Here is a 24,803-nt window from a genome sequence, read left to right as displayed (position 1 = left end):
TTATAATGTGATCAAGTTTCAGCATGCATTCAATGTAATCAAAAAACAAAATTATGTAATATTTGACATCAAAAGCTGCTTCTAGGTTTTTCAAAATGCTCATTATAAGGGTTTTTAGCAAGACTGCTCCCAGCAAATCACTGCTAGGATGATGTATCTTGACTAGTCTGTCAGATCTCCAGATTTCCTGACTGCTCCATGTTGGCAGGTGTGCAGGACAATTCTTGTGTTTCACAATACGATGCGCCACCAGCGGTTGCGCTTGGCAGTCAAATATTTTGACTCCAGAGTCGACATCGCTGTTGTAGCTGCTATTGAATTTTCACACGAGTGCGATAATAAATATGTTGAAAACAGTTCCACAAAGGATCCCCTGTGATCAATAGATAGAAAATGGACCTACTAAAATGGTAAATTGTTGTTGTAGTGTGCATTCGCATGAAACATTATAAATTTACAATGACAAAAAAACCACGATGTATGTTCCTGTATTGTATTCGATGTCGACATTTTCCCATGTGGCACTGCATATTTTGGCCTCGACCCAGTGACCGCTGGAGGCGCATTGTATTGTGAAATGCGAGAATTGTACAAACTTCAAAATGGGATGAAAAAAACAAAATTATTATGTAATTAACAAAAGAACCTGAATTCTGATTTAAACCTGGAAATTCACATGCCTGCAGTGAATGTAGGCTACACACTCACTCATCTTGCACCTACTGTAATGTTCTATGCTCAAGAAGTGATAGCCACAGCACATCAAATTATTTCTATATAAATACAAAATGTGATATTAAGGATTAGGAAAAATGTAAATTGTGTTTTACTTATCAGTGCATCATGCATGGAATGCCCATCTCAATAGTAATAGGTCAAACTGTGTAATGTTGCCATGGGTAGGCCTCTACTGATTGGGCTTAAAAAGCCCAATGAGTTTACCTTCCCAGTATTAGCAGTACCCCTAAAACACCTGAGGTTGATAGGAGTGTGTATTACTCAATGACACAACATGCACAGCTCTGCAAGGGCTCAAGCCCACAATCTATGAGTCTTATGCAACTATGGTGATCGACTGCTAGACAACACATTGCAACATTTGAGAAAGAGTACACATACTAAGAAAAAAAGTACACAAATTGTCCAACTTGTATTGCAGATTTTTATTTCTTAGGAGACCACATACATAAGGAAACTTCATCCTGATCTTAAACGAGAGATAACTGCCGGGATTTTAAACATACTGTGGTCATGTTCCAAGGGGCAGCACTAATCTTACAGTGAAAAGTGTAGACTGCTACAGTCCTAATTTTATTTAGACATGTTAGATTTAACTTACTACACATGGATTGTTATTCACCATCAACATATCATACACCAACATCGCTTGGTAAATAATTACATTGTACAGCAGAGACACTAAAATCAATACCCATGATCGACACACATGTATGTGCTATGCACGATTTGTTATTCAGACAATAAATCTTTGGATACCGGGCTAGAAAATCATGAATATCTCCCATAATTTGTTTATTCTAAAGAAGCAGATTTCAAGGCTTGCACTTGAATATATGTGAAAATGAGTAAAATCTCAGGCATCGATCATGAATAATTTGTTGTTCCTACCCCCCCCCCCTGTTTTCACCTTCTTCAGCGCCGTGGCTCAAATAATCATGGTTCAAAATGAACATTGGAGTCGGCAAATTCCGGTACGCCTCTGTCTCACGCCAAGCAATTCCAAAAAGTTGACAGCCCTGTTGCATACCCTCTATACCCACAGGAAAAATATGGTATGTTGATGGTGCATTCTACAGTGAAAATTCAAAGCTAGGGAAAATTCAAGAAACCAGAGGCAGAGATACCCACTTACATCAAACATCAGATACTCCGGAAATGTACCTACCACAACCCAAATTGCACATGACAGAAGCAAATGGAGGCACATCACAACTAGTTGCAACCCACTGCATGATGAGGATGGCACCTGAGCGAGTTATGCCATTCTTATCAGGCCAGATGACACATCCACATCCATCAGTGTATTTCTAAAATGGGCTGTACATTGAAGCTGAAATATCAGCAGGAATTCAGCACTTATTGCACAATATTTTACTGAAAGCTTGTATTTAATATTAATTACAAATTTTTTATTTTTATATTTATTTATTTAATTTCTTTTCCAAAATGTTTAGTTCCAGTGGCGGCGCCAGGAATTTTTTTTCCAGGAGGCATTGAGGGGGCAAAGTGAATTTCAGAAAATCAACAAATTTTGCGCATAATTACTAATCGTAATTTTGGATTTTTATTGGGGGGCAACAGGGGGGAAAGAGTTCTGACTGTGGGAATTTGCCCCCTAATCCCCCCTTGTGGTGCCGCCACTGCTTAGTTCACACATTCTTGTTGGATGTTAAAATAGTTGTCTACCTGAAAGCCCAACTTGTGAAGTTATGAGTCAGTTATGATGAAATCTTATAAACATTACAAGGATTTTGCTGAGGTCTTAATTGGTAAGAAACAACGTCATCACAGAACTTGGCATATTTTAATTGAAAAATATTGCATATCATTTCCAGGGTTCAAGTAATAAGAGACTTGAAAATAGAGTGTATCTTAAAATTACATAACACAATGTGAATTACTCTATCTTGCTACAAACAAATCCAGAATGAATTCACAAAAGTTCATAGAATTTCTGTATAGGAGTATATAAGGACAGCATAGGCAATTGTCACCACCATTTTTCACAATGAAATTGCTCCTTTTTCACACCAAGTTCTTGTAAATATGTTTCCATACTGGCTATCATAGGAGGTGGACCGCAAATGTAGCATCGCACACTGGTTATGTCTAGATTCTTGAGGGCGCCTTCTAATGTTGATCCATCAATTCTGTGTGCTGAATAAATTAAAGGTGTAAATAGAAAACATTTAGTATTATGAAGTTCTCAATGTACATGGTGAATTTGACTGATTACAAGAAACATGTAGATGCTTCTTTTAAAAAGGCCCATTCAGTGGTGATTTGCTCATCTTGACGATCATAAAAATCATCAAAATTCTGATTTTGGAACCTTTGTCATTGTCATAGATGTGCTAACATAGCCTAATGAGGCTTCAACTTTGTCAATACTGCTGTTTTCTTCGTTTTTAGCCAAATTTTTCACTTCAAAAATTACAAATGACATCCTTCACTTTTAAGCAATTTATAATATTTATATATTTTTTACACTTGCGCTGGGATCACTGCCATGGGTCTTTAATTCTTAAATTGGAAATGTCAAGTTTATAAAATGGCATTTTCTTTGCTGCAATCTTTATTTACAGTCCCATAAAGCCATTTCAGCATACCCCAAACTTATGCTGGTTTCATACTTTCCTCCCACTTTGCCTCTGACAACGATATTCCTTAACTGTGCAGACTGATTACAAGAAACATGTAGATGCTTCTTTTAAAAAGGCCCATTCAGTGGTGATTTGCTCATCTGGACGATCATAAAAATCATCAAAATTCAGATTTTGGTACCTTTGTCATTGTCATAGATGTGCTAACATAGCCTAATGAGGCTTCAACTTTGTCAATACTGCTGTTTTCTTCGTTTTTAGCCAAATTTTTCATTTCAAAAATTACAAATGACATCCTTCACTTTTAAGCAATTTATAATATTTATATATTTTTTACACTTGCGCTGGGATCACTGCCATGGGTCTTTAATTCTTAAATTGGAAATGTCAAGTTTATAAAATGGCATTTTCTTTGCTGCAATCTTTATTTACAGTCCCATAAAGCCATTTCAGCATACCCCAAACTTATGCTGGTTTCATACTTTCCTCCCACTTTGCCTCTGACAACGATATTCCTTAACTGTGCAGACTGATTACAAGAAACATGTAGATGCTTCTTTTAAAAAGGCCCATTCAGTGGTGATTTGCTCATCTGGACGATCATAAAAATCATCAAAATTCAGATTTTGGTACCTTTGTCATTGTCATAGATGTGCTAACATAGCCTAATGAGGCTTCAACTTTGTCAATACTGCTGTTTTCTTCGTTTTTAGCCAAATTTTTCACTTCAAAAATTACAAATGACATCCTTCACTTTTAAGCAATTTATAATATTTATATATTTTTTACACTTGCGCTGGGATCACTGCCATGGGTCTTTAATTCTTAAATTGGAAATGTCAAGTTTATAAAATGGCATTTTCTTTGCTGCAATCTTTATTTACAGTCCCATAAAGCCATTTCAGCATACCCCAAACTTATGCTGGTTTCATACTTTCCTCCCACTTTGCCTCTGACAACGATATTCCTTAACTGTGCAGACTGATTACAAGAAACATGTAGATGCTTCTTTTAAAAAGGCCCATTCAGTGGTGATTTGCTCATCTGGACGATCATAAAAATCATCAAAATTCAGATTTTGGTACCTTTGTCATTGTCATAGATGTGCTAACATAGCCTAATGAGGCTTCAACTTTGTCAATACTGCTGTTTTCTTCGTTTTTAGCCAAATTTTTCACTTCAAAAATTACAAATGACATCCTTCACTTTTAAGCAATTTATAATATTTATATATTTTTTACACTTGCTGGGATCACTGCCATGGGTCTTTAATTCTTAAATTGGAAATGTCAAGTTTATAAAATGGCATTTTCTTTGCTGCAATCTTTATTTACAGTCCCATAAAGCCATTTCAGCATACCCCAAACTTATGCTGGTTTCATACTTTCCTCCCACTTTGCCTCTGACAACGATATTCCTTAACTGTGCAGACTGATTACAAGAAACATGTAGATGCTTCTTTTAAAAAGGCCCATTCAGTGGTGATTTGCTCATCTGGACGATCATAAAAATCATCAAAATTCAGATTTTGGTACCTTTGTCATTGTCATAGATGTGCTAACATAGCCTAATGAGGCTTCAACTTTGTCAATACTGCTGTTTTCTTCGTTTTTAGCCAAATTTTTCACTTCAAAAATTACAAATGACATCCTTCACTTTTAAGCAATTTATAATATTTATATATTTTTTACACTTGCGCTGGGATCACTGCCATGGGTCTTTAATTCTTAAATTGGAAATGTCAAGTTTATAAAATGGCATTTTCTTTGCTGCAATCTTTATTTACAGTCCCATAAAGCCATTTCAGCATACCCCAAACTTATGCTGGTTTCATACTTTCCTCCCACTTTGCCTCTGACAACGATATTCCTTAACTGTGCAGACTGATTACAAGAAACATGTAGATGCTTCTTTTAAAAGGCCCATTCAGTGGTGATTTGCTCATCTGGACGATCATAAAAATCATCAAAATTCAGATTTTGGTACCTTTGTCATTGTCATAGATGTGCTAACATAGCCTAATGAGGCTTCAACTTTGTCAATACTGCTGTTTTCTTCGTTTTTAGCCAAATTTTTCACTTCAAAAATTACAAATGACATCCTTCACTTTTAAGCAATTTATAATATTTATATATTTTTTACACTTGCGCTGGGATCACTGCCATGGGTCTTTAATTCTTAAATTGGAAATGTCAAGTTTATAAAATGGCATTTTCTTTGCTGCAATCTTTATTTACAGTCCCATAAAGCCATTTCAGCATACCCCAAACTTATGCTGGTTTCATACTTTCCTCCCACTTCCTTCCCTTTGCCACTCTGACAATGATTTTCCTTAACTGTGCAGTCGCACCAGAATGTGCCAATAAGCATTAACATTGGCTTTCATAGTCATGTCAGTACCACTCAGCATTGTACCACTTCATGTCTGCCACCTGCAGAAAAATGCAAGCAGCACAGTGAAGTGGCACACCGCTCAGCACCAGCTACCAGAAAGTATGAAACCAGCATTGACCTTTTCGGTTAATCCCATAAGCCTTTGCGAGTACACCTGAGAACTCGTCATTTTACGTCACGCGGATCTGCGCTGATGCGCACATCGTTTATCAAACATCGTTACTGTGCATTGCAAGTTGGCGTGACGTAAAATGACAAGCTCTCTGTGTATCCACAAAGGCTTATGGGATTTACCAAAAAGGTCAATTAGGCATAGAATATCATCACAATCTTGCTTTTTTTTTAAAAAAAATATCATTTTTAGTCATCATTTTACAGTGAAAAGACAAAATAATTTCAAATGTTATTATCAATGCTTCATCAACTCAATATATAAAAGAACATTCTCCTAGGTGTAAATTTTAAAATTTATCTTAGACAATTAATCAATAATTATCTTGGTGCAATGTAGCAAAGTGAGTTGCAAAGGTTAGTTCCAGTATTACTAGATTTAATTTACAAAATAAATCAGTGATTACTTACAAATGATGCTATTGCTAGTTGACTGGTCCTGTTCATCTATGTTCTCTTTGGTCACGAAAAATTGGCAGTTGACATCTGGAATTCTTTGGCATATGTCGGCAATTGTTTGCTGTAACAGTAAAACATATATACACTTTGATTAGATTTTATGCTGTAGTTTCAGACTTTCTGTTTTGGTTTGCTACATTTGTTTTGGTTCTGTTTCGATTGAATGGGATTGGATTTGTTTATTTAAGTTAGTTTGAGTTGACTTGGCTGGCCATGGCTTAGCTGGGTTGATTTCGGTTAGGTTGGGATGGTTTAGCTTGAGATGGGTTAAGTTGAGATGGGTTAGGTTGGGTTGGGTTGGGATGGTTTGGTTAGGCTGTGCTTGGTTGGTTGGGTTGGGTTGGGTTGGAATGGGTTAGGATTAGATGGTTTGGGTTGAGATGGGTTAGGTTGGGGTGGGATGGGTTTGGTTGGATTAGGTGGGGTTAAATAGGTTTGGGTTGGTTGGGTTGGGATGGTTTGATTGGGCTGTGCTTGGTTGGGTTGGGTTGGAATGGAATGGGTTAGGTTGGGATGGTTTGGGTTGAGATGGGTTAGGTTGAGATGGGTTAGGTTGGGGTGCGATGGGTTTGGTTGGTTGGGTTAAGTTGGGTTGGGTCGGTTGAGATGGTTTGGGTTGGGCTGTGCTAAGTTGGGTTAGGTTGGGATGGTTTAGGTTGGAATGTGTTAGGTTGGGCTGGGTTAGATTGCGCACTGGATTTGATTCAATACTATCTCTTCAGCATTCCAAGAAAATGGGCCCAGGGAGCACCTCTGTTTTGCAATTAAAATATGAACAAAGTCAAATTTACTTATATCCGAATTGTGTAGTAACAACAATGCAAACTCTTTATTCACTTACCTTAAATATTAGTTCCTTTATACTTGAAGCACTATACAACATCTGAACCTTCCCTGTGTCACACACTTTGTTGTCATGCAAATGAGCCACGTGCTGAATGATGGAAACTAGCGGATTGATGCCAATTCCGCCTGCTAGAAGTAGGATGTCAGTTTTTGGGTCACCCGGTTGAGGATCATAGATTATTTGATCTCCACCTACTCGAATGCCAACTTTATCTCCTACTTTACACTGTGTTTAGAAAGAAGTAAGGAATTTAAGAAAGTTAGTATATTTTGTAATCTCTTTTTTGGCAAATTTGGTATATTTTCAAGGTAGATTTTTAGAATCCCAGCAGCACATTACTCCCCACCCAATCCAAAATCAAGAAACCAAATCAAGTGCTTCCGGGATCTATATAGTCTTTTAAAAAGCAATCTCAAGTTAGAAGTACTGCTGTCCTCTCATACATGTAGTCTCAAAACTGAAATCAGATTTCTCTGGCTATGCTTACCAAAACCATAATGTAATTTCTTTCAACTCATGAACAGCAGGACTTGTTAAAAACTTTTACTTCGTAAGAACTATAATTTGGATGGATTTCACAAAGCTAATAAACACTGATAGAAAAAGTAGAATTAGTTGAAAAATAAAATTATTAAAAAAATTATGTGACTTTACCGTACCTAAAAATTTTACAGTACTTTCAACAAGCAAGCAAACAAACAAAACTAACAAAAACAATTACACACTACCAAAGTACTACAAGAGGAGTGGTAAACATATTCAAAAGAGAGAGTGAACAAAATATCTAAAACTGTTACCTTTTTATGAACCCAATGTGCTGGTGCATGATCACTATACTTGACTGCTAACTCTAACGACCTGTCAATTTGTAACCTAGAGGGGGTGCTAGACATTGAGTAACCACCGACTGTGCTTAAACTTGGTATTTGAAAATCAACCCTGTAACAACAAGATTACAGAATGGAAAATGTGTTTTTGTTAGTTTGTTCGCTTGCTCATTGCTTTTCAAAAAATATAATGATGGGTTATTTTTGATTATTCAAAATGATGCTGTTTCAATCAGAGGGCTCAGTACATAATCCCAGCAATCAGTATTAAACTAAAGCATGCTTATATGAAAAAATGTTGCACGAGTCAGCACGACAATTTTTGATCATATTTCATTTCCTTTAGAGTACTAGGTTTGGCACCTCTATGCATACATGTTGATATCAAAAATAAACCCACAACATGCAAGTGATCAATCAAGCAAATAAGAGTGATAAACCAAAAAATACAATTTGGAATTAAAGTGCAATTCAGTGAGTTTAATGGTAAAAAATGTATGGTACATGTGTTCACATTATAATTGATTACTCTGTATAAATAGGTCAATTTGATGCTTAAACAACACAAATACACCTGCTATAAATTTGATTGCCATGTTCCAGTATAATTCATGATATAACTCTTTTAGATGCTAAAATATAAATGATACCAGCAAATCACTGAATTTCACTTCAAACGATGAATTTTGTTACATTGAATAGCAATACATCTCCATAGTGTAATATATATTGGGGATTTGGAGCAAGAAAGCCTTATCTGCACCTGGCAGCTATTGCAGATAGAGCCTTCTTGTGCTGACCCTCCACGTGAGCTATTGGAAGGCACAGTTTAGCTAATCTATAATAAATGTAATTTTAGACAATCTACATGAGCATTTGCTTGATTGGTCACCACATAGTCTATCAGTCAATAATATGGAGGTACCTTCTCATGTACCCATAAAGTGGGAGGGTAATCAGTAACTTGAACAGCTAGTTCCAATATCCCATGCTGTTTGAGTTTGTGTGGAGCAGAACACATTGAGAAGCCTGTGAACACTTCAATGCCTGGAATGAAGAAATCAACCCTATATAGGGAATGGACAAATCATTGGTAGTTAACATAATAGATCAAACTGAGAGAAACTGAAGAAATTTCATACAGCAAATTAGCAACTTGCAAATTGCTACTCCTATACCATAGAGCACATTATGATATTTTTGGGGTGAAAAACTTTACAGCATTTCATTTTATGAAGATTAAAGAAATTAATCCAAAAATGCATAAAATGTCTAAATACTCTCTAAATATTTTTTTTCTCATAGCATACCTAGTTAAAGCCAGATGAAATCAGTAAAAAGTGAGACAATTAGTGTTCAATAAAAAGTGAGACAATTAGTGTTCAAAATAAGGCAAGCCAAAAGCCCATGAAAATGACTGCGGGCCTTCCGATACTTTTGTTTGAGTCAGCAAAATGGACTCAGTGCCGACTTCAACACCAATTCATGCCTGCATTACCTGTTGTTGATTTGTGAGTCTGAAGTCTTACAAAGTGTCACAAATGTGGACCAGTTTAACATTAAAATTGTAATATTTAAGTTCCAGCCCATGAAATTGATTACAGGCCGTAAATTTCAAACCTAAGGACCAGAAGGGCCCTCATGAAAATGTTGGCCATTTTGGGTAATAAATTGACTTTTGGGCCTTGGCGTGCAGTGAGGGCGAGCCAAAGTTTACTAACAATACTGTGTCTTTTGGTGAGAATAAAAAAGCCTGGAATATAATTCTAAATAGTTGTATCAACAGCAGCTGAGTGCTGAATGGAATTTGCCATACAAGTTAAATAATCAATTGAAGTAAGGGATGTTTGGGTGATAGGTACATGGTGAAATATAACCTCTTTGGGTGGTAAAGCAAAAGTTTGATTTAAAAAACATATTAAGGTCTTTGATGACAATGATGGTAAAAACATGCCATTTCGAGTGAAATTTTGCTTCCCCCAAATTAAGAAATTGTAAAGAAATTATGGTAATTTACAATCAGTGTATTAACAACACAGTTACATGACACTTACATTCATCCCTATGTTACCATTGTCAACAGTGGCACTACCACTGGAGCCCAGGGGCATCCCCACAAAAAAAAACAATGTTTCCTTTGACACCCCAAGTCAGGACAACCCCTCGGGGTGGGGTCATCCTGATTGAAGGTTTATGGGGATGTGCCATGGTTTTGGGGTAGTGTACCTTTTCAGACATTTTTTTATTCCGATGGGTGATTTTCAGTGGAGACCAATGGGCAAATGTGCCTTTAAAAACACTCAATTTGTGCAAATTTGTGTGCTCTTTGTGAAAAATTGGTATGCTGATGGGTTGCAAAAACAGCAAAAAGTAGGTATACATGTAATAAGACCACTTGGCATGTGACGTCATTGCCCGGCAGTATGCGCGCGCATTATGGCAATTTCCATTGTTCTTTGCCCTGCAGTGTGCGTCGCATCGTATAGTATATTTCATATAGTACAAGAAAGCCATTGAACAGTGTTGCGGCTCGTTCGAGCATATCGATAGACGAGTCCCTCGCCTTTGTTGATAAACAGTGATGTCAAGTGGTCTATAGGAAGTCAGCATCTGAATTTTGTGTGCATGGCACCTCTTCCCCTTGTGAAAAAAATCATCAAATTTTCAGATTTTTGCTCCTACCCAAAAACAAATTGCCCCGGAAAAAATTCCTGGCATCGTCACTTATTATTAAGGCCCTGCAGTCCTGTGGCTTACCACTGTCCAGCTTTGAATGAGAAGTGTGGATTGTTGACTTGAAGTGTCAGCTGCTTCACTGATGGTGACACATCCTGGATGGAAGTTACAACAGCTTCACTTACTCCCTTTGTAAAAAAGAAAAATGCAAAAAGTGAACCATTTTATTATTCACATGGCAGCTAAAAACTTCTATTCTACATCAATTAACTTGGGAAAACATGAACATGGTCATGCAAACTAATCACAAAGTATACAAAGCACATCTTCTGTAACCTGTATAACAGTTTTAAGCAGGATTCCCAACTGGCTATGGTGTTTTTTACCATGACTCTATAATAAGCTTCTGGAAAAAATAATAATAAACACTGTATGATAAAGGAGAACATAGAAAATCCTTTGGGAAAAGCATTAATGCATAAAATCAGCATTCTGATAAAGCCATCGATCATCCAAGAAGTAAGTGAAGTGGGTTACAACATTTTTTCACTCAATACATACATGCATTTGGATATTGAGAAATGTCATAAATTGATATGGTCTGAAAAATTAAAGAAAATGGAACTTGCTTTGAACGGACGGAAAGCCAGAAAACTATCATATTCTGAGTTCTGTCCAAAAGATGTCAGAAAAAAAGTTGTTTGTAATAATTTTGGTATCGTGTTTGATGGTTGTTTGTAAACTTGTGTGTTTTATTTCATTTTGTATGCAAATAGAAATATTAAGGTACATTGTATTTACTTTATGATATTATTGTATTTGCATTTTATTTATTGTTTGTGAGTTAAAAAAAATAAAATAATAAAGACCCTCACGGGCTTTGAAAGACAAAAAAGAAAACTATCATATTATGGTAAAATATCAGTTGTCAAGACTTTTGGTGTTTCACAACTACTATATTGTGCATATTCTATACATGTACCAGATTATGTGATAAAAGAAGCAAACAAAATGCTCTTTCAATTTATTTGGGGTTCAAAGAGGAAAAAGTCAAAAGAACAACGATAACGGGATACATGGAATATGGTGGCTTGAAAATGATAGACCTGCAAAGCCAAATAAGAGCTCTAAAAATTAAATGGATTTCAAGATTACTTTGCGAAAATGATCATGGTATTTGGATAAAAATAGCAAAATTTTGGTTTAATCAAATAGGAGGCCTAGATTTTGTACTTAATTTGGAATGTAAGTCCTCTAATGTATTGGAAGTAACAAACAAAAAATTCCCAAGTTCTACACAGAGGTACTAAAATCTTGGTTTATGTTGAAAAAAAAGAATGCTGATGCCTCTTTACACGAAGCAAGAGTACTTCATGATCAAATAATCTGGTACAATAATGACATAAAATTTAGAAATAAGTTACTTATGTTTAAGAAGTGGAAAGATGCTGGTATCATGTACTTAAGTGATATTGTAATCAATAATCGTTTTATAACTCTTTTTGAGCTAAGACAAATAGTTCGGTGTCCAAATGATGTTTTTAACTTACATACATTACTGACAGCAATACCAAAAGAATGGAAAACGTTAATTTTAAATAATCATGTAGATTTCAACAAAACAAAGGGCAATGATCGATTATTTCAAGTTGGGAAAACCAACAACACATTTCAAAGCTATCCACAAAACAAATATATAAACTTTTAATGCCATCAGAATGCGACCCAATTTGCGTGAAATATTGGCAAGATCACTTCAATTGTAATACAAGTAAATCATCTTGGAGACAAATCTTCACTTTTAAAATAAAAATAGAATTGAAACAAATTTGGACACTTTCAATATAACCTTTTATATAACCTAATACCGTGTAAGAAAAACCTATTGAAATGGAAGATTAGTAATTCGGACGAATGCTGTTTCTGCAATTGTCGTGAGGACTATGAACACTTTTTCATATCATGCAGGAAAAATACATCATTTTGGATTTTCTTTAAAGAATGCGTGTTAATTACAACACACACACTTTTGAACGTGTCTCTAGAACATATTATTTATGGTTGGAACAAGAAAGACTCACATTTTGATTTTGTAAACCTGCTCTTAATTATAGCATCGTTTTCAGTTTACAAGGCCAAAATAAGATATAGTGAAACCAATATATTTACTCCTATACCACTGCTCTTTATTAATGAAGTAGAAAGATTGAATGAAATAACAACAAATGCAGAAAATGTGCCAACAATTGTAAAAGAAAATCAAAATGTCTGGGATGAACTTAAGGTTCATTTGAATATACTGTAATAAGTTATACATAATGTTTTGATAATGTTAATTTACATGTCGTGGCTTTTGAGCCGCAATATTGTGGAATAGCAAGTTTTTGAGCTTGATATATAAACTAAATAAAATAAAGGCGTTTCGCCAACCTCACTGAGGTATAAAGAAAAAAAAAAATACATGCATTTGGATACAGTATTATATTTGTGCACAAGCACATCAAGTACATGCATCCACCCACTGTCCCCTCCCCAACCTCAACGACCCACCCCACCCCATCCACTTACTGGTTGTCTGAAATTATGAGCTGTCCTTTCAAGGTGTTCACTCATTGTTCTCTGTTGTATTACAGACCTGCAAAAAACAAAGTACATGGCTCTAAATCTTGCGCAATTAGAAATACGAGTTCCTGGCTGGGAGAAGGTCAAATTAAGAGGAGAGTTCAAAATTGATCAAGAAGTCTATCCTCAATCCAGGCCACTGATAACTGCAGATGATGGATATGAGGATAGAGCTTGGAACTATCCCGGGGAACTATCTCAAGAATGAGAATAAAGGTATTGTTTTTAGCCGCTGTCGTGCATCTATCATCTCATCAGTTGTAGCTAGTAACTACTAATTTCGAACATTTGAGGACTTGTTCTCAAGTTATAGGAAGTGCAATTGCTCGAAAAGTCTAACCATGAATTTGCTCACCAGTAGCTTCACATTCAACGCTAGAGACCATTGCTCACTGAAGCATGACACAGTGTAAAGCAATGGAAGTTCAGAAGTAAACACAGCAGATCATGACAGGTGATCACATCAAAAATGTTGTTAAAACTGCACTTCAACAAAATTTTAGACTGTTCAAAATAGGCAAACTTTACTCAAAAGATACAGTTGACTCCTCGAAATAACTTTCATCCAAATTTTAACATTAACAGAATAAATAACATCCGTTGCAAAAAATGTCAATGCTGTCCGACTGAAAAACGATAGCAATGTACTAGCATCAAATGCATAACTATCGTGTGCAAATTCGAAGCTAGAGTTGTCGAGTAAGCCATAGGTAGATAGGGTGTCTCCAGTGTAAATTAACTGTTTTCATTATTATGTCGCAAAATATTAATATTAAATTGACAACCTGTTTGACCTATCCATATGATGATGGTGTGAGCCGTCGTATCCGACAGATCTCCTTTCTCTCAAAGCTGGTTGAGGGTTCGATGTTTTCTACCAATCCTGCGCGGGAACGGCAGTGTCGTTGACAGTCAGGGCAGACATAATCAGTATTGCTTGGTGGAATTTGGCTTTGTGTAGCATGGCGGGCTGAGCGGGCTTCCTGGAGCGTCGATCTTGATACGTCGCTGCTCGAATTTCCTAACACCAGCACGACAAGCGGATCGCCACTCTGGATGGGTGAGAGCCTGACTCTCCCAAGATGCAGTAGGTATATCACATGCTTTCAGACTGGATTTAAGGACATCCTTGAATCTCTTGTGTTGACCTCCTCCTGGACGCTGACCATTGACTAGCTCGCCATAAAATGTCCCATATGATGATGTATGATTTTTATGTATGGATGGGTCAAACAGGTTAATTGTCAATATTTTATTATACTAATGCAATAATAAATCCCTGGCGGAGTCACTAGCACAAAAATTTCTATAACTTGAGAACAAGTCCTCAAACGTTCAAAATTTGTAGTTATATTACTACATGTACAAGTTACAACTCAACTGCAGCTTGAAGCTCTAGCTTTGTCAGTTTGTCATAAATAATATACTATTACTAGTCATATACATACTTTATTACAAAAAATGGATGGAGTCAAAACCCGGGAGTCAAAAAGTCTGATACCTAGATTATTCCCATCATACCTAAAGTGTAAGTATAAGAGCTTATAAGATTGAATTTTAAATTACCTTATTATGGCAGTGTTTATAGCTTGAAATCTTCTCACCCCTAGAATTCTAAGCAAAACAGTCATTCTTTTTCATGCTCATTCATCCACAATCACAGCTGATCTTGCGAGTTTTGTAAACAAAGGTCAAAGTTTATGTTGTCAATCCGGGTCAGAGGTCATGTCACTGTGTCAGCAATTCCCAAAATCTCAATTGAGACTTTCCGAGTGACAGTCGAGTTTTGGGTGTGGATTTTCTCACTATTTCGCCGGAATATCAACGAAATATTTGAGTTTTCTTTCACCGATGGTGAGTGGTAAGTATATTCAACGTTTTTATGTTTTATTTATAAAGGATTAATGTAGAATTTGATAACTGTGTCGACTTTTGGTTTGCACTGAGTGACTGATCAATCAACATCATTGCATCAGACAAAACAAAACAAATCACAAAATCATTACAGCACTTTCACTTTCATTCCTTGGCTTTCATTCCTTGATATATGTAAGCTTATTCAATAAATAATATATTTATACATTTAGAATTAAATGCCAATTGAAATAAATGAATGCATTATTATTATAAAATGATTTTTTTTTCATGTTTTTCAATGTCGATAGATCTAGTCTGGTCAAAAAAAAAACTTGATTGAGAAATCTATATTTACAATCCACGATGACATGATAGTGGATAGAGATCATAGAGCATGGAACTATAACTACTTCAGTCATTCATTCATCACCATATTTTCAAATGTAATAATTCTTCAGTGAAGTTTAAGGGGTACTACTGTACACCCTGGCCAATTTTGGGCCTATTTTTGCATTTTTCTCAAAAATTATAGTGCATTGGTGACAAGTAAGATATGAATATTATAGTGTCACGGAGGTATAAGTGCGTTAGTGTTATAGACCTGACGGGGAAGTCCTCTTTTGGTCTATACGCTAGCGCGCTCGCCTCTTAAACCCAGGGTCGTGGGTTCGAGTCCCGGCAGGACCGGAAGTGGCTCGAGGAGGCGCAGGATATTTCCGTGAGGGTTTTGACATAAATGGTGGCAGCGGTGGTCCCTGGTGTTTCTTAACACCAGGGGGATCACCAATTGGAAAGGGTTAGGCGTTCATAAAAATGGCTGGCCGAGTATGCCTTGTATCAAGGACAACCAGTCTGGCCGAGTATGCCTTGTATCAAGGACGACCAGTTTAAACAGAGGAAGTTAGCGCGAGGGCGCGCCTTACGAGAGGGGGGAGCATGTCACGGAGGTATAAGTGCGTTAGTGTTATAGACCTGACGGGAAGTCCTCTTTTGGTCTATCGCTAAGCGCTTCGCCTCTTAAACCCAGGGTCGTGGGTTCGAGTCCCGGCAGGACCGGAAGTGGCTCGAGGAGGCGCAGGATATTTCCGTGAGGGGTTTGTGACAATAGGGGTAAGGTAAGCACCGGGAGAATTCGCGATGCGCAAAAACCGCCGAAATTCACGAATTTTGGGTATAATCGCGAATTTTAGGTTCGGCCGCGAATTTTGAAATTTTTCAAAGATATCTATTTTTAAAGTATTCATTTTCCAAAAAACGTAAGTTTTTACTAACATTGAAAGAATCCATGGCGATCTGCAATACAATCCATGCAGATAAAAGCAGAGTGCAATTTTGACTGTCGTAAACATGAACCCGGAAGTGAGCACACGATTAGGGTCGCAGATGCCGTCGTGTATAGAAACCAGAACATGATTGGATGATTATCGCGTTGTGAGTGGATAGATGTCCAATCACTGCATTTGTTAGAAACTTTCATTGATTAATCGGTAGTATTGATTAATTTGTTAAAAATGAGCGGAGTTGAAAGCTGGTTGTGTTTTCGTGATGGCGAGTGTTGAATCACAGATTCTCAATGTGTTGAGAATCTGGTTGAATTCTGGTGTTGAACTTGAACGTAAGTTTGCTGAGTGAATGAGCCGATCAAGTTGACTGAAGGCATGTTACGAGAGTCTCTGCGCGAGTCGACTCGTGTCGAAATTCCACCCCTGCCGGTGAAGGATTTTCCGATTTCCGAGGAAAAAAAGAAAACATTTAATTTTATTAAAAAAACTACAAATTTGAACTTTTTGGAGAAAATGCACGCATTTTGGGAATATTATGGACAAATCGCGCAAATCGCTAATTTTCAAAAACTGTTGCACGAATTTGCTCTCAAAAATCGCGCATTTTCCCGGTGCTTAGGGTAAGGACTACAACTACATGTACTGCACTGAAAATTCAGCAACTCAAGACAAGTAGTCATTGATTTATTGATCAATCAAATGTTGGTTTTCCCTCATTTTTGATTGTAACTCCACAACTGTTGTCTGTGCTGAAATAAAATTTCCAGTGCAGTAGTTCTAGTCCTTGCCCCTATAATATAAATATATTACTTGTCACCAATGCGCTATAATTTTTGAGAAAAATGCAAAAATAGGCACAAAATTGGCCAGGGGTGTAGTACCCCCTTAAGGCGATCTTTTCTTTTTTTAGACCACCCACGCTATAAGGTTAAAATTAAAAATTTATCAAATTAAACTAATTATGCATCAAGGTTTTAACATCTTTGCTGTACAAACATACCTATTATTTTGTCATCCAAGTTTTATTTGGTTCCAAAATCCATGTTTTTATCGCAATTTTTGACGTCGTAAAAGATCTGAATGCAAAACCGGTGATGCAAACTGTGTGATGCAATTCTACATTCACTCGGTCGGACATCCGGGAACATTGTCCCCTTCGTCCCCTTTGCACAAGCGCGCGCATAGCAACCAGCTCGAGAAAGGGGAACTGCACATGCGCTGCACATGCGCACACTAGTTTTACTAGGCTATTTCCCCTTTGTGACGTCAGCCCGACCAAGAGAATACGGTCATGTTGAGGTGGGCACCCAAAAAAGGTGGAGTTGTCACATTTTCTAAAAAATTTCTCTTCTTATTCCTATATTTTTGATAAAATCCATCATGAACAAATGGTTTTGGTCTTATTTTGAAGATAAAATATTAATTTAATGAAATAATAACAAATACAGTTGAACAAATGTATTAATTAATTACAACAGCTTTAATTAAGTTAATTAGTCAGGGGTGGAGCAGGAAGCGGAGGAGCTCTGTGTAATTCCAATGGGAAGTTGGTGTTCATTAATAAAATTTATGTGCTTTGGTGCCTAGAAGAAGTAAAAATGCATTTGCATGATTTTAATCTTATTTTTTTTAACTTTCTAAAGTTTCTATAATTGCCTAATATAAAATCTTAATAAACTTTAGTAATTAAGGATTTAACAAGCTTTTAATTAATGCAGTGGAATATGTTTGCCATGCAATCCAATGGAATTCAGGAAGCAGGAATAGGTTTTCATAAAGAGATCTTTTAAATTGTTTTTTTCTTTGAAATATCTATAAATTAAATCTTCTCAAAGGAGATTATTACAGTCAAAGGAATTAATCTGATTACATAATATTGATCTCTGGTTATTGTTAAATAGTTTGTTGATATAGGCTTTAGAATTGTGCATGTATTATGCCTACATATGTACATGCATTTGTAAATAACTTACTGTATTGATTTTTGGAAAACCCTATATGGGAATTAAATATTTAAATGTGATATTATAACTTTAAAGTGCATTTGATTAATGATGGCCGAGATGGGCGAGTGGTTAAGGTGTTGCGCTGTCGGCCGGGAGATACGATCGACGAGGGTTCGAGCCTTGGGCTTGCCTTAGGTGAACATTCTCTTCCCTCCCAAAAAGTTCCTATATGGTCAGGAATCCTTCAATTCAGTTCAGAAATTTAATTTCAGAATTGAATTGAAGAATTTCTTCTCGCCCCCATGCACTGCTTATAATCACGTGCAGATATAGGTAGTGTATGTGCTTCGTCCGTGATGCGGAAGTCACATAAAACCATTGGTCCCGTATACAGGAAGAGTCAAACCCTGTGTACGTTAAGTGTCAGAGCTATTCGAAAAGAGAAGGGGGACCATCCCCGGTTCTGGTATCTGCAATCAATGCTAGGTTCCAGGATCGTGCATAGGTAAACTGTGCACGTAAAGCCCGTGCATTGATACTCAACCATTTGAGGTAAGCACGTATATGGAAGGAAGGAAGGAAGGAATGGCACTCTTACACTATAGGCAATTTAAATATGACTTTTTTTTAACACCCTGTATAACACAATGGGCTTAACAAATATAGTGCAAACTATATTAATGAAAGAACTAATTACACACATTATATTAAGTTCATTTTCCAATGTAATATACTTTGTAGAAATATTGGAGTGGAAGCCCCCTCGACCCCCACCGGGGCCCTTAAGGCCAGAGTAATGGAAGACACATTCGTCCACGACCGAATTTGAGATTTTTTGATATTTATCAATACTAAGATGTATTCTTTCACTTGAAACTGATAAAATACAACTTGCTAATCATACTCGGCAGTCCACGCTTTTTAATGCGTGCCGGTTCGAAATTCTGAAAATTGGTAAAAGCGTGGAGGTTTAAACTTTTTGGGTAAAAAGCGAATGGTATAAAGCGTGGGAATAAAATAAAAAGCGTGGGCTTGTTTTAGCTTACAGTATATTTTTTATTGAATGTTAAAACAATCATAATTCCAAGAAAAAATCGCAAGATAAAATTCCATTTGATGCAGGCCCAGCGCCTGTTTACTGAGTCCAGACCATCACAATATCCTCCCCGGAAGCCCTTCTGTGATATGCAAATGTCCGATTTTTTCCATGACGTGTTACGATGTGTGGTAGTTAATTCTTTACATCGATCGTATGTATGAGTGACGTCATTAATCATATGCATAATTGATTGAGCGAAGAAGGGTAGGATATAAGTCACAGAGCCCACGCCAGATACGAATCAGTTCATGACAAGAACAACATTTGGACGCCAAAAAAGTACAGTTATGCATTAAAATGTTTATTGTACAGTACAGTAGTAGCTTTTCACATAAAATTTGCATTGTTCACATAATGTATCAACTTCATGGGAGAGAAAAAACATCGGACTAGCACGTGTGAAAGAGGTGCAGAATTCGGCATACTTGATTTACTTCGAATTGCGTGTGACTTCATCAATGGATACAAAAAAGTGGTGGGGTCAGGAATTTTCAGTATAAAGGGTGCCTCAGTAACAAGCGTGGGGTCAGGAATTTTCAGTATAAAGGGTGCCTCAGTAAAAAGGGTGGGGGTTAAATAAAAAGGGTGGGGGTCAAACCCCACTGCCGAGTATGCTAATATTTATTCGTATTTTTGCTTGATTTATTTCACTCTTTTCAAAAGTCACATGGCTCAAGACAGCTTAGTAAATTGGCGGGAAATAATAAATGCGAAAAAGCGAATGCGAAATATTGTGATTACGTGCATGCGATTCAGCGTCGTGTGACGTGGCGCAACTCTCTGCGTATGTCCAACGCAGTCAAAGGCGCATTCGGTATGATGTTAAAACGCCAGCAAATGTGGTGTAAAAAGATGCATATTTTGACCATGCACCAGATACAGCTTTTACAAGTGTGAAAGTCTTACCGTTTTAAAATTTAAGGACGTTTTGTGCATAATTTTGACATTTTTTACTAAAACATCGATTTCTCAGAGTTCACTTTTGACAATATTGCGCGATTTTTGTGACAAGATAACTCAAAAAATATGCAAACAAAGGGTAAACTTTTTGCACTATCCTTTAGAGTACGTATACATCAAAGTCTCTAGGGAAGGTTTTTCATTTTTCAAAATATTTGTTTTAAACAAAAATATACACCATTATGTGCAATTTTAGCTTAATACTAGTGACAAAATGGCTTTTTTCACATGTTTTTTCAATATTTCAAAAAAGGCGAATTTCAAAAAATAAAAAACCTTCCCTAAGTTCATGTCTCTTCTTCATGAAAAGCTAACTGATTTTTTTTTTTTACTCCGAACGGATTTTTTTCTAAGTTGTCACAAAACAATTGGGGTAAAAAAAGTGAATTTTTGTGATTTTTTTTCAAAACTTGAGATTTGTGAACAAATCTGACGTCACCATGGGATTCCTTGACTCATTTCCTTTCCAAAAATGTATAGTTTTATATACTTTGGACATACAATTCAGAAATAATGAAGCTCGAAAAGGTCCATGTTCTCTCCCATTACTCTGGCCTTAAGTGGGCCCCTGGACCCCCGCCGTGAGGGGCGATACTACGGTCGCTCCGCTCCCTCCGTTCGCCAACTTAAACCAAAACAGATTTTTTTTAGGACCACAGTCAGGCCTGCCTATGTGAAAATAAAAACATGAATATGTTCTTTTAACGGTCTATGTAAAAAAACCTCGAAATTGCGAAATCAAAAACAAGCAATTTAGTTCAAAATCGGCAAAGCACAAAAAATTACACACACAAAACTGACCACTTTTACAGTAAACAGGTATCGGTTTATACATGTATTTCCCTGCATGCTTCCATACATTGTGATGACCAGGAGGATAATTATCAGTTTAAAAGTATAATGTACCCTAATATGCCAGAGTGATAAAGATATATATTTTCCCTTGCAGAGAGATCCTCTCACCCTGCCATAAGTAGCAGGACAGTCTAGAAAGAAGTGATTTAGAAGCGTCTAGGTCTATATGCAAAATACCTGACATCATGGCTACTGTTATGGATAAACTGAAAGGAGACAAGCGGCGAATAGCAGCCCAGATGAAAGCTGACATCGCCCGAGGGGTCGGACAGAATCAGGTTAATGAATTACTAGATGTCATCCTGAATCCTGACAACACAACGCCGGTCATCGATGACTGGGACAGCATAGAGTGGTGTCGCTATCTCATCTCCGGTGGCAAACATTTCGATGATTTTACAAAGTCGGTTAGGCAGTTTGACGACGCCACCACTTGTGGATTGGTGTGGACATCAAACTTTGTAGCGTACAGGTGTCGTACCTGCGGTATTTCACCTTGTATGTCCATCTGTGCTGAGTGTTTCCATGCTGGGGATCATGAGGGGCATGATTTTAACATGTTTAGAAGCCAAGCTGGTGGAGCATGTGATTGTGGAGATCCAAGTGTTATGAGGGGTGAAGGGTAAGTCAAGATATTTTGCTACAAATAATTCCATGTGACATGTAAAAAAAGGAATACATTTGTGCAAGTAATAAAATGTATTGTAGTATCACAATTCAATAAAGGTCAGTATTACTCTTTTTCACATTTCATTGTCCTTTCTTTCATTCCTTATTTCCTTTCCTCTCTTTCTTTGCTTCCTTCATAAAGTCCATCCTTCATTTCATTTCTTTCTTTCTTTCACTCATTTGTTTCTTTTTTGTTACGTTCTTTTTTCAAGAACTTTCTTGCCTGTTGATTGACATTCTGTCTTCTTAGTTTTCAAATCAGATAATTAACATTCTTTTTCACCCTTTGTCTTCTCTTTTTAAATTTACATGTAAGTGATAAAACATTATATATCATGCAATATATTATTGTGAAAAATACATGATTCTAATTTGTCAAAATTAGCAATCAATATTGTTTTCTATTGAAATCTTGCATTGCAGATTCTGTTCACTTCATGGTCCTAATAAACCCAGACGTCATAGCATCCCTTCTGATCTCCTTCCAATGGCAGAGATCATCATACCAAGACTGGTATTCAGACTTTTACTCTATCTACGAGGGCAGTATGAACATGGTAAGTAGATTTTTTTTCCAATCATGATAGGAAGGAGATTCCACTTCAAAATAAGCTTTCATGTTTGCCCAGGGGTTTCAATAAAGTGGAAATACTTTACTGGCAAGTGAAAGGGGGTTTTAACTTGTTGCTAAAATTGTGTTATTGTTTTTGTATTTCTCTAGATGGCAAACAAAACATTCATCTTTCAAATTTCAGGCATGAGAATTTTCAGTTTTAAAAGTGAATTCATCAGTTTTTTTAGTCTAAATTTCCGCAACTTTATGTAATTTCAGCCTGTTTTTGGTACTTTTTGCCCAATGTTACACACATTTTCATTTTTTTTTAGGGAAGTGCAGTCTCATGCCTGAAATTTACATACCTTTATATACCTGTTGTATAGTGTCTCTGCAATTTTATTATGTATCATGTTTTGCTGCCTTCATGCACTATGGGGGCAAAAATCATTTTCCTAACATTGGAAAATAGCGCCAAAAATTGATGGTTTTCACCCAAAATATGGCAATTTTTGCCCAAAATAGTGTGATTTTCTTCAAAATTATGGCAATTTTGCCCTATATAGTTAATTTTCTGTGATTTTGTTTTCCTGACTGGGGGTGCAAAGAAAAAATGTGGTCTTGCCCCCCTCCCCTTCCTCCTTTATCATGACACTTCCTTTTCATGTCAGCAAAAATATGTGTATTTTCTATTGAACAGTTTATTCTGAATGCAAAAGTAGCATTTTAGAATGAGACAAAAACAACATTCAGAAACTTCAACCACTTGTTATAGCTGAGGCGTATATACCTTCATCAGGTTATAGTGTGTGACTTCTGTGATCAAAATAACAGCGAAATTTGATTCAATGGAATTCTTTTATTTATGATCTTTTAAATAGCATAGGAAATTTTTAGGATTAAATTATAAATGTCTGCTTATGCATGGAAAGTCATAGGAAAATTGGAAACATTTGTGATCATTTCAAAGTGAAAGTCTGTGTGAATCCTGTGGATTGTGGTTTTGCTTGATTGCACATTGTATATTTATATTTTTGAGCCAGCATTTAGATTATAAACAGGTTATACAATGTAATAGGGCCAACAGTACTACATGATATAGATTTGCATGTGTTGTTTCAAGTTTGGTTTGTTCAGTAAATATTTGTTTAGAAGTCAACTACATGTACTTGGTAATATGACATTGACATGAATTACAAGGTTACCATATCAGCTCTATAAAGAAATATATTCTTTATCATAGTGTTATCTGCATAATATAATATCTAGCACAAATAAAAAGACATGTCTGACAAAGGTCAGATGTACAAAGTGATTGATAAACTCTTGCTTTTTACATTTGAAATGTGCACATGTATGCTGTGTAAGGTACAGTGGCCTAGCGGTATGACGCAACCGCTACCAAACTTGAAGCTAACCAATATAGATGACCAACTTTTTTCATCACTCAAACAATAATTCGATTTTGGTTTAGGTCTAATGTTTGTCACCTTTTGGTAATGTTTTTTTGAAAAGTTATGCCCAGATGTGGAAAAAGACCTTGGCCCACCATCTAATTCTGTCTTTGACTTGGTGTGAGCCAGAGCAGTCCCTCTCTATATAAGCTCTTCTTAACTTCCTCTGGAACTCTTCCGTGCAGTCTTAAATCTCAGTGATGTTGCACCTGAAAATCACCAGGAGAAGGATGTAGCTAACCTGCACCTGCAATGTACAAAATCAAACCCTGACAGTATTTGGATTTTTTTTTCTATTTTGTCGTCTAAAAGGGGTGTTGCAAAATGTACTTGAAAAGCAAATTATGATTCTGATTTCTGGCTAAAACTCTGATGTGATGGAATTTTAATTTTCAGAAAATCACTTTCAAAACCAATGCCTCCCCATATTAACTGTTAATCCAAGAGAAAGGGTCATTTCCATACACATTCAGGTTGTAATAGCACATCAATATTGAATCAATCAATAATGAACTGCAGTCTGAACAAACAAAGACGAAATTTGATATTAATAGTATCAAGGCCATGACTTAGATCATGAGATACTCGGTGATTCAAATTAAAGATAGACTCAGTGATGATTTTCCTGACTGCAATGTTCAAATGCTAATTTTGTCAAATTCAGACAAAATATGATGTGACATGATCAAGGGGAATGAGTCACATGTCGACCCTGGTTGAAAATGAGTTTACATATGTTTCTAAAGAGGACATATAGAGCTTTCAAAAACTAAAAACCCCAAGTTGA

At 36.4% G+C, this 24,803-nt stretch overlaps 2 protein-coding genes across 5 annotated transcripts in view; one reads left to right on the top strand and one right to left on the bottom strand.

The window, feature by feature from the left end:
• Positions 1 to 2,670: 2,670 nt before the first annotated feature.
• Positions 2,671 to 15,039, bottom strand: LOC140151389 (oxidoreductase NAD-binding domain-containing protein 1-like). 4 transcript variants are annotated; one of them, XM_072173711.1, is made up of 7 exons: positions 14,907 to 15,039; positions 13,287 to 13,353; positions 10,800 to 10,906; positions 8,968 to 9,109; positions 7,210 to 7,440; positions 6,321 to 6,429; positions 2,671 to 2,898 (listed from the first exon to the last, which is right to left on the bottom strand). In XM_072173711.1, exons 1-7 carry the CDS (start codon positions 14,969 to 14,971, stop codon positions 2,732 to 2,734), a joined length of 888 nt encoding a protein of 295 aa, XP_072029812.1. In that variant the 5' UTR covers positions 14,972 to 15,039; the 3' UTR covers positions 2,671 to 2,731. The 4 variants fall into 4 exon arrangements, with proteins under 4 accessions (XP_072029812.1, XP_072029811.1, XP_072029814.1 ...); XM_072173710.1 differs by lacking the exon at positions 8,968 to 9,109 and adding an exon at positions 8,013 to 8,154; XM_072173713.1 differs by lacking the exon at positions 8,968 to 9,109 and adding an exon at positions 8,013 to 8,154 and having other exon boundaries at positions 14,945 to 15,001.
• A 40-nt stretch (positions 15,040 to 15,079) lies between these two features.
• LOC140151388 (E3 ubiquitin-protein ligase ubr3-like) overlaps positions 15,080 to 24,803 on the top strand; it is a 56,420-nt gene continuing 46,696 nt past the window's right edge. Inside the window, exons 1-3 of the mRNA XM_072173709.1 lie at positions 15,080 to 15,201; positions 21,435 to 21,962; positions 22,433 to 22,566. Of these exons, the coding sequence (XP_072029810.1) occupies positions 21,526 to 21,962; positions 22,433 to 22,566 (571 nt within the window). The 5' untranslated portion in view covers positions 15,080 to 15,201; positions 21,435 to 21,525. The remainder of the gene's footprint in view (positions 15,202 to 21,434; positions 21,963 to 22,432; positions 22,567 to 24,803) is intronic.

The sequence above is a fragment of the Amphiura filiformis genome, chromosome 4 (assembly GCF_039555335.1).
Source record: "Amphiura filiformis chromosome 4, Afil_fr2py, whole genome shotgun sequence".
Taxonomy (NCBI): Eukaryota; Metazoa; Echinodermata; class Ophiuroidea; order Amphilepidida; family Amphiuridae; genus Amphiura; species Amphiura filiformis.
This window is presented reverse-complemented; position numbering and strand designations above follow the sequence as displayed.